Here is a 10681-nt window from a genome sequence, read left to right on the forward strand (position 1 = left end):
AGATTGATTAATTGATTACTGATGAAAATATATCAAATGATTATGGGCTCTGATAAGTTGAAGTGTGTAGGACAGGCCAGCAGGCTGGGAACTCTGGCAGGATTTCTACATTATAGACATGAGATAGAGTTTCTTCATCTCCCAGAAACCTTGGTTTATATGTTCTAAGTTCCTCAACTGATTGGATGAGGCCCATCCACATTATCAAGGGTAATGTCCTTTCCTTAGAGTCAACTGATTACAGATGTTAACCACATCTACAGAAGCCCTTCACAGCAACATTCACGCTAGTTTTTGACCATGCAGCTGGTCACCATAGCCTGGCCATGTTGACATACAAAGTTCCCCAATGTTGTTGCTGTGTGTCATCAAGTCAGTTCTGACTCAAAGCACGCCATGTGACAGAGCAGAACTGCCCCAGAAGGTGTCCAAGGCTGTAACCTTTACTGAGCAGATCATCATCTCATGCGCAGGGATCACCAGGTCATTGTTAAATGAGGCCTTTTATATTATCACGCACCCTGGATGCATAAAAGTCAGAAAGACAGAGCGGCCAGGTAATACCTGGCTGAGGGCGCTGTAACCCTCCAGCCTGAAGCAGTAGGGGTGGCGTGGTGGCTGCAGGAAGGAGAGGAAGGCAGACATCTGAAAGACACTTGGGAAAAATATCTGGCAGAATTTTGAAGAGGGATGGAGTATGAGGGGCCGAGGAATTAAAACCCCCTTTCGAAGATGACTTACCTGGCCACGTAAGTACAGGGCATGTTCTCCTTCTGCTTCCCCCCACATCTTCCCCTTCTTCTCTGTCCCTACTTCCTAAGTCATTGAGGAAGAAATGACAGAAATTCCCAGCAAGAATGATTTCACTGACTAAATGTTGAGTCATGTGAGCTAAGTAATGAAGTGGAGAGCAAAGGCAGTAAATACCATTCAGGTACTAATTGCCTTCAGCGTCTTTCTCTTGAGGCATATCATGTGCATTCTTGTCCGGAGTATAATATGATTCATGGTCCTCTCCAGCCATTGACTGGAAAGAGAGAGTCCAGCCCATTCATCCATCCTGGCACTCCAGTATGATACCACTGGGAAGCCAAACTTTCAAATGACATTGGATTTTTAAAGTTTTCTTTATTTATTTTTATTAAACAAAATCAAAAAATACTACACAAACCAAACCCTCTGCCATCAAGTCAATTCCAACTCATAGCGACCCTATAGGACAGGAGAGAACTGCACCGTAGGGTTTCCAAAGCTGGAATCTTTATGGAAACAGACTGCCTCATCTTTCTCTCGTGGAATAACTTTCGGTTAGCAGGCAAACACTTAACCACTGTACCACCAGGGCTCCTGCAGGATAATATATACAGAAATAAACTTACAGCTATTGAGTCAGTTCTGACTCATAGCAACCCCCATTGGGTTTCCAAGGCTGTAAATCTCTACAGAAGCAGAGTGCCTCATCTTCCTTCTGTGGAGGGACTAGTGGGCTTGAACTAGTGACCTACTGGTTAAGGAGCCAAATGCCTTAACCACTACACCACCAGAGCTCCTAAGAGATAATATAGACCCTGTTAGAAAAAATAAACAATACAGAAATATATATATACCAATATGTAAGCAATTCTTCTCATCTCCATTTCAGTAGCAATAATTTGGTATATATTCCATGTGTTTTCATACATACATGCACACAACCACACATCAACCCCCTTTTTTTTTTAAAACATAAATGTTGTTGTTGTTGTTAAGTGCCATCAAGTTGGACCCGACTCATAGTGACCCCTCCTTGGGTTACCGAGGCAGTGTTACTACGGAAGTAGATTGCCCAACCTTCCTTCCGAGGAGTGGCTGGTGGGTTTGAACCGCCAGCCTTCTGGTTAGCAGTCGAGTGCCTTAGGCACTATGCTACCAGAGCTCCCTTTAAACATAAATAGGAAATGTTTTTCCTTTTTCTTATACGTGTTTTTCTTGAAGAGCTGCCCCTTTTGTGTTAAAGGCACACGAGTGCCATGGCATTGTGTATGTTGCCGTAGCCAGTCTGAGCTTGCTCTCAGCTTAGCAAACGTGGGCTCTGGATTGCTGGCAAATTCAAATCCCAGTGGCCTCACTTACACGTCTTGTGTTCTTAGATTCTTTGCCAAAGTTTCCACATCTGTAAAATGGGGGAGAAGGGTATTTGTCTCATAGCATTGTTGCAAGGAGTAAATTAAACATAAAGCCTAGAGCAGAGGTTCTGGAACGCAGGATGTACATAGCACATATCAGTTTCATTTTAGACTGCATCTGGGAAACTCACTGGGTCTTTGAAAATGGTGGCTCAGTGTCCAGCAGCTTCCTCTCCCCTGCGGCTTCCTCTTCCCTGTGGGTTCCTCTCCCCTGCGGGTTTCTCCCCCCTGCAGCTTCTTCTCCATCCTGCAGCTTCCTCTCCCCTGTGGCTTCCTCTCCCCCGCACCTTCCTCTCCCCTGCATCTTCCTCTCCCCTGCAGCTTTCCCTCTCCCCTGCAGCTTTCCCTCTCCCCTGCAGTTCTCCAAAGTAGAGCTGGGCCTCATTAAACTAGCTCCCTTCAAGTCCCCACCTGGAGCACTCGGCTTAGCATTTAAATAGGTCTGCCTGGTGAGCTTCTGTTTCTCATTGAGACTTAGAAAGCATCTGTCACTGATAATGTTTATCTTCAGAGTCTTGGTGGTGCAGTGGTTAAAGCACTCGAATGCCTACTGAGAGGTCAGTGGTTCGACCCTACCAGCTGCTGTGCAGGAAAAAGATGTGGCAGTCTGCTTCTGTAAAGATTTACAGTCTTGGACAGTTCCACTCTATCCTAGAGGGTCACTATGAGTTGGAATGGACACTACTGCAGCAGGTTAATGTTTATCTTTCAGGCTTAGAATCTTTTGTTTTCCAGGCTTTGGGATATATGGTCAGAGAATGACCAGTTAAAGACTTGATGGTAGGGCCTGTGAGCAGGAGTTGAAATTGTTGTTTTCTGATAATGTGTGTCTATACAACAGCTTAAAGTCAAGAGTGGACATGTGCACACACATACACCCACACACACACCCCCCCTCCTCACCACTTCAAGCTATTCTAACAGTTTGCTTTCAAAGGCCACAGGATCTGAAGATTCCATAGTGAGTCACGGCTTTTGCATTTGTTCTACAGGAATACACTGTGAGCTGTACAAGGATCCCTGTGCGAACGTCAGCTGTCTGAATGGAGGCACGTGTGATGGCGAAGGTCTCAATGGCACGTGCGTGTGTGCACCGGGGTTTGCAGGCAAGTGATGCATGAGCTGAACCTTGTTTCCCACAAGATCCCCAAGATTGCAGAGGTTAAAAAAAAACCAACTCTTGTGCATGCATTATTGCAGAATACAAATACCATCACAAAATGCAATTACCAATTGTTTGGGTGAGAATCCATTTTAAAACAATTGCCTGTGTTCTCATGCAGTTAGGCTTTTCCAGAGTTAGCATTTGCTATTTGGACTTGCAGAGACAAACACTTCCAGAGCTGGAGCTCGGGAGCCTGATAAAGGTGCCATGACACTAACACCTGAAAAAGTTTAAGTGTTAACAAAAATAATAATAAGAAGGGAAAGATCAAATGTGCTTTATATAGAAATGGCATTCAGCTACCACATTTATTGTATCAAAAGACATAACAGTGATAGGATTTTGGAAAGCGAAGAGGCTTGGTGGTGGTGGGAGGGAAGGGGGGACTCCATACGTGCTCAGTTTATTGTTAGTAAAGGTTCTGATGTTGTGACGTTAGTTGCCGTCAAGTTGACTTTGACTAATGGCCACTTTATGCATAAGAACCAAGCGGTGCCTGGTCCCGTGCCATCTTCATGAGCGTTGATAGCTTGGGTCCACTGTTGCAGCCACTGTGTATGTTGAGTGTCTTCCAATCTGAGGGCTCGTCTTCCAGCACTGTATCGGACTGTTCTGTCCTGACCCAGAGGGTTTTCACTGGCAAGTTTGGGAGTAGATCACCAGGCCCTTCTACCTATCGTCTCCTAGGCTGGAAGCTCCACTGAAACCCGTCCACCATGAGTAACCTTGCTGGTGTTTGAAACCCAGTGGGCATAACTTCCAGCATCATAACAACATCCCACCGCAGTATCACAAATGGACAGATGTGTGGTGGGCAGATGCTATAGGGGAGTTGAGAATACGAGGGGTGGGAGAACTGCCCCCAGAGCAAAGCAGGCTGGGAGGACAGGGGCTGACTCAGCCAATCCTGTGTAGTCTCTAGGGAAGACTTGGTGGGCAACCACAACGTGGAGGGGGAAGACTCACTTCTAGACAAGGAGACTCCAGTCTCAGCAAGCTTCACCTGAGGCCTTTTCCTAAGTCAGCCCACATGGGCTTGAGGGAGTTTGAGTCCCTGAACACAGATTAAATGTTGTACCATGTGTACATGCTGAAAGGAGATGCTAAAACTTTGATCAGATTCTCAGAAGGATCTATGAACCAGTGGGGGAGAAATGTCTGTTGTCAACAGAACCCAGTTGAAAAACCAGTTGCCATTGAGTCAGTTCTGATTCATGGTGGCCTCATGTGTGTCAGAGTAGAATTGTGCTCCATAGTGTTTTCAGTGGCTGATACTTTGGCAGTAGATCACCAGGCCTTTCTTCTGAGACATGGCTGGGTGGATTCAAACCTTCAACCTTTTGGTTAGCAGTCGAGTGCCTAAATCATTTGTACTACCACCTGGACTCTCAACAGAACCCAAAACCAGAAAACCAAACTCACTGCTATTGAGTGGACACTGACTCATAGCCACCTCCATTGGGTTTCCATGGGTATAAATCTTAAAGGAAGCAGACCACCTTATCTTTCTTCCATGGAGCAGCTGGTGGGTTTGAACCACTGATCTTTGATTAGCAGCCAAATGCCTTATCAGACCTCTTTCATCAGAACCCAAGAGTTCTGAAATTGAGAGCGCAGGGCAAAGTCCACGTCTTTAGAGCTTTCCTCAACCAACCAAAGAATAAGGGTCCTTGGGCTTGCATGTTGGCGAAGGCTGATACAGAAGGTGTCCACAGAAGATGTGGGTACTCACACCACAGGAAAATATGTGGGACCGTGGCTGAAGAGCACACCTCTGAAGCCCCTCATTCCCTGCTAAGCCATTGTGGGCACCTCAGCTACTGCTCCGCCCAACCCCAGGAATGTCCCCATCACTGGGGAGCCCCATTTGTGGCCCGGGGGAACATGCCATCAGTTAAGATGTGGGAGAGGGAGCTTCTTTCTTCTCCCAGGTCTCTTCCCCTCCTCGTCCTGTTTATCCCTGTTACGCCCTGTTACCAGGGTTTCCCTGGGGCTGAGAAGTGGACTCAGTCCAGAAAACGGTTGCGTCTTGCTTGAAAACTTATAGACACACACACACACAGATATGAATCAATGAGTGTGAAAGAACTTTGGGGAAGTACCCTGGTGTTCCCACCTCTCAAGACATTTTCATCCCATGGCATGGAAGAAAGCTTAGTAAATATGTAATAAGAAGGGACAAAATCCACTACACAAAACCACACTCCTCAGAGAAAGCCGTTGTGAATATTTTGACAACATATGCCCAGGGAAATTCCTGTAGGTCTGTGTGTGCACAGCAGATAGTGCATATTGTATGTGCTTATATAATATATTTAACAAAACAGGACTCATACTACCCATATGATTTTTTAACCCTCTTTTGACTTGCAAATATGTGTTTCCACATCAAGAAATAATACATCTTTGTCATGATTGTTACTGGCTGCTCTGTGTATTCACTGTATGAAATACCATGATCTCTTTAACCCATTCCCGATTCACCTTTGGGGAGTTCAGAACTTTCCCCATTATGAACAGCATTGCAACTACCATTCTTTTGTGTTTGTTTCCAGCTTCTTCTAGTATGGACATCTTTGTGTCCTTCTCTGAGTCCTTCCTTGGGATAACTTCCCAGGAATGGAATCCCAGGATCCAAGAGGATACATGCGTATTTCCATACTGAGCTCTGGCTAAGAGCTTTTCCCAGTCTTCACACTCACCAAGCGTGCACAAGAAAGCCTGTTTGCTCATCGCGTCACAAGCAGTGAGAATTGTCATCCTGGTGGCCAGACATCCCTCCCATTTTAGTGTGCTTTAATTTGAATTCTGGTGAGGTCTTTGAGTACTAGTGAGGTCTTTGAGTACTAGCATACCTTTTAAATGTGTTTTCCTGTGGTCGTTTGTCTTCTTTTCAGAACTGCCGATCCATATCCCTGGTCTACTCCCCTTCCAGGTCATTCACGTTAATCTTTATTCTTCTTGACTGAAATAGCCATTTTTCTGCCATAGGTCGCAAAGATCTGCTCACTGCCATTTAACTTTCCAATGTCTTTGAAGTGTTTTGTTTTCCATGGGAAAAAAAAAAAAAAACACCTCACTCCTGTCGAGTCAGATCTGACTCAGAGCAACCCCTCCTTGGGTTTCTGAGACGGTGTCACTATAGAAGTAGATTGCCCAGTCTTCCTTCCAAGGAGTAGCTGGTGGGTTTGAACCACCAGCCTTCTGATTAGAAGTCAAATGCCTTAGGCATTACACCACCAGAGTGCCCACACATTTTGATTTAATACCATTAAATATTCAGCTTTTCTATTCTTTTCCTGTTGTTTTATGCTACAAAGGGATCTTGCATTTCAAGATTATATAAATATCCTCCAATATTTTTCTAATAATGACTGGTTTCATTTTGTACACTTGATCTTTAATTCATTTATTTTATTTTATTTTTTATGTCTGTGGGAGGAGGAAAAGGAGCTCTGGTTAAAGCTGAGCTGTGGTGCTGTGGTTAAAGCATTGGGCTGCTAACCAAAAGGCTGGCAGTTTGAACCCATGAGCCACTCCATGGGAGAAAGATGAGGCAGTCTGCTTCCTTAAAGACTGAGACAGCCTTGGAAACCCTGTGCGGCAGTTCCACTCTGTCCACTGGGAGTACTGTGAGTTGGAATTGGCTCAGTGGCTGTGAGTTTAGATATTTGGTTTTGGGGAGGAGGAAATGCAGTCTTCTCTCTACAAGATTTAGCAGCGCTTCAACTGCTAATTCACCATTTTCTCTTGGGTGTCTCAAAGACACCTCATGCTCATTAGAGTTTCTCATCCTTTCCTTCTGTTAATATTTACAGTAGTTAAAGCATTCCATTGCTAACCAAAAGGTTAGCAGTCCAAACCCACTAGCTGCTATGTGGGAGAAAGGAGAGGTAGTCTGCTTCCATAAAGACTACAGCCTTGGAAATCCTATGGGACAGTTCTGCTCTGTCCTATGAGGTCTCTGTAAGTCGAGATTGACTCAATGACAGCCAACAGCAACAGCATCCATCACCCCAAGTTGTTCTGGATAGAAACTGAGTCATTGTGACACCCTCGTCTTCTTCACCCTTACCTGCACTCAGCTGCCAAGGTCTCCTAAACAGCTCCGAGCACCTCTCAGCTCCTTCCAGAGCCAGCACCGGTGCCTTCACTGTCTGCCCCAGAGCGGGTCCTTCTAACTGGATCTTCACACCCATTCCTCCTTGTTCCTAATCCATTCTCCCCATAGTAGCAACCTTATGAAATGGAAATTGAATCTTGTCACTCCCTGCTTAACAGCTCCTATTGGCATTTCATGGTCCTTAAGAAACAGGTCAAAACCCTTAACTTGGACTTCAAGATTCAGGGAGTCTTGGCCCCGGCAGCCTTCGCAGCCTTGTCCTGGACCCCTCTGCCTGTTGAATCCATGCATACACCATCACAGGCTCGTCTTGGAAAGTTTTTTCCCTCTATCTCCTGCTTTCCAGTACCACCATCTCCCAGCCTACCCTGTTCCTGTTCCCTGGCAACTTAAGCCCACCCGTATGCGTTTCTTTTCAGTACTCACCCCCACCCAACACTCTGCACAGTATGCCTCTTTCACTGCAGTAGGTTCAAATGTCATCCTTACTGATCTGTGAATTTCTGTCCAATCCTGCTAAGTTTTCATGTTGCGGAGAACCATAGAATATTTCCTAAGGGTGTGAGGCGAGCAGTACTGTTGAGAACAATGACCCCATAAGATGTTCTGTGGGAAAAGAATTCTGTGGCTGAATAAATTAGCGACATGGTAGCCACCATGTGGAGACTCATAAGGGATGTCAGCATGTTAATGGTTTTGAGAGGATTTACAGTAAAGGAGCTTGTTTGCTTTTGCTAATTTCCCAAATATATTTGATTCTCTTTCCCTTAAAAAATCACCTTTTGTATCCTGAGAACTAGTGTTCCGTAAGAAAGGGTGATGAACTATTAACTAGGAATAAAGGATGTCTTGGCATATCCCAGTCTACATTCAAATAATGCTTTCATATTGTGTATTATTATTGAAAGAACCTTATAATCGTATGCTTACCTCCACCCTCCAGTTGTCTGCGATGTTTTTTTCATACATTTTATTTCTACATATGTTTTAAACTCCAAATTCATGGTTATGTTATTAACATAAATAATATTGCATACATACATATGTTGTTGGTAGGTGCTATTGAGTTGGTTTCCACGCAGGTGACCTATGTACAATAGAACGAAACACTGCTGGGTCCTACACATCATCAGTCATTGCTGTGCTTGAGCCCATTGTTGGAGACACAGTATCAATCCATCTTGTCGAGGGCCTCCTTTTTTTGCTGACCCTCTACTTTACCAAGGATAATATCCTTCTGCAGGGACTGGTCCCTCCTGATAACGTGACCAAAGTACGAGAGATGGAGCCTGCCCATTCTTGCTTCCAAGGAGCATTCCAGCTCTACTTCTTCCAGGACAAATTGGTTCCTTCTTCTGGTAGTCCATGGTATAGTTGGTATTCTTCATCAACACAATTCAACGACACCAATAATTCATCAATCTTCTTTCTTCATTCTCCAGCTTTCACGTGATATGTGGTTATTGAAAAGGCCATGGCTTGGATCAGGTGCACCTTAGTCTTCAAAGTAATATCTTGGCTCTTTAAAGAGGTCTTTTGCAGCAGATTTGCCCAGTGCAATACGTCATTTGATTTCTTCGTTGCTGCTTCCATGGACATTGAGTGTATCCAAGTAAAATGAAATCCTTGACAACTTCAATCTTTTCTCCATTAATTGTGATGTTTTAATTGTGATGCTTATTGGTTCAGTTGTGAAGATTTTATTTTCTTTATGTTGAGGTATAATCCATACTGAAGGCTGTAGTCTTTGATCTTCATCTGTAAGTGCTTCAAGTCTTCTTCACTTTCAGCAAGGTAAGGTTGTGTCATCTGCATGTCACAAGTTGTTAAGGGTTCTTCCTTCAATCCTGATGCCACGTTCTTCTTCATCTAGTCCAGTTTCTCTAATTATTTGCTTAGCATATAGATTGAAGAAGTATGGTAAAAAGATACAACTTTGATGCACACCTATGCTAATTTTAAGCTGTGCAATATCTCCTTGTTCTGTTTGAACGATAGCTTCTTGATCTATGTACAGGTTCCTCATGAGCACAATTAAGTGTTCTAGAAGGTTGGGCAATCCTACTTCCATAGTGATACTGCCTGAAACCCACGGAGGGGTCACTATGAGTCGGGGCCGACTCGACGGCAAACAACAACAACAACAACAGAATTCCCATTATTTGTAGTGTTATCCATAATTTGTTATCGTCCACACAGTCGAATGCCTTTCCATTGTCAGTAAAACACTGGTAAACATCTTTATGATATCCTTTGCTTTCAACCAAGATCCATCTAACGATAGCAGTGAGGTCCCTTGTTCCACATCCTCTTCCGAATCCAGCTTGGATTTCCAGTGGTTCCCTGTCTATGTACTGCTGCAACTGCTTCTGAACTATTTTCAGCAAAATTTTACTTGCTTGTGATATTAATGATACTGTTCAGTAATTTCCACATTCTGTTTGCTTACCTTTCTTTGGGATGGGCATAGATATAGATCTCTTCCACTTGGTAGGCCAGATAGCTATCTCCCAAGTTACTTGGCATAGACAATTGAGCACCTCCAATATTGCATCTGTTTGTCTCAATGGGTATTCAGTCAATTCAGGGAGCCTTGTTCATCACCAATTTCTTCAGTGCAGCTTGAACATCTTCCTTCAATACTATCGATTCTTAATCATATGCCACCTTTGGAAATTGTTGAATGTTGGCCATTTCTTTTTGGTACAGTGACTGTGTATTCCTTTCATCTTCTTTCAAGGCTTCCTGCATCATTCAGTATTTTGCTCATAGAATCATTCAATATTGCAACTCAAGGCTTGATTTTTTTTCTTCAGTTCTTTCAGCTTGAGAAATGCCAAGCATGTTCTTCCCTTTTGATTTTCTAATTCCAGGTCTTTGCACATTTCATTATAATACTTTACTTTGTCTTTTGAGCCACCCTTTGAAATCTACTGTTCCGATCTTTTACTTTATCATTTCTTCCATTCACTTTAGCTGCTCTCTGTTCAAGAGCAAGTTTCAGAGTGTCTTTTGACATCCATTTTGGTCTTTTCTTTCTTCCCTGTCTTTTTAATGACCTTTTGCTTTCTTCATGTATGATGTTCTATACTGCAGATCGGATGGTGTACCAGTTGATAGGACTAATTGTTTCCATGACTTTTTGGTTTTCTTCATTCTTCTTTGCTCTGGACGAGGAGAGACCCATCGTTGCATCTAGATGGCAGCTTGCTAGCTTTTAAGATCCCA

The 10681-nt window shown here is 43.8% G+C and overlaps 1 protein-coding gene across 1 annotated transcript in view; it reads left to right on the forward strand.

Annotated features, from left to right (window-relative positions):
• DNER (delta/notch like EGF repeat containing) overlaps positions 1-10681 on the forward strand; it is a 435394-nt gene that overhangs the window by 382866 nt on the left and 41847 nt on the right. The window contains exon 10 of the mRNA XM_007942160.2: positions 3158-3271. Coding sequence (XP_007940351.2) covers positions 3158-3271 — 114 coding nt within the window. The remainder of the gene's footprint in view (positions 1-3157; positions 3272-10681) is intronic.

This window comes from Orycteropus afer, unplaced genomic scaffold (genome assembly GCF_000298275.1).
Source record: "Orycteropus afer afer isolate SDZICR_OR568_19922 unplaced genomic scaffold, OryAfe1.0 scaffold00006, whole genome shotgun sequence".
Lineage (NCBI taxonomy): Eukaryota > Metazoa > Chordata > Mammalia > Tubulidentata > Orycteropodidae > Orycteropus > Orycteropus afer.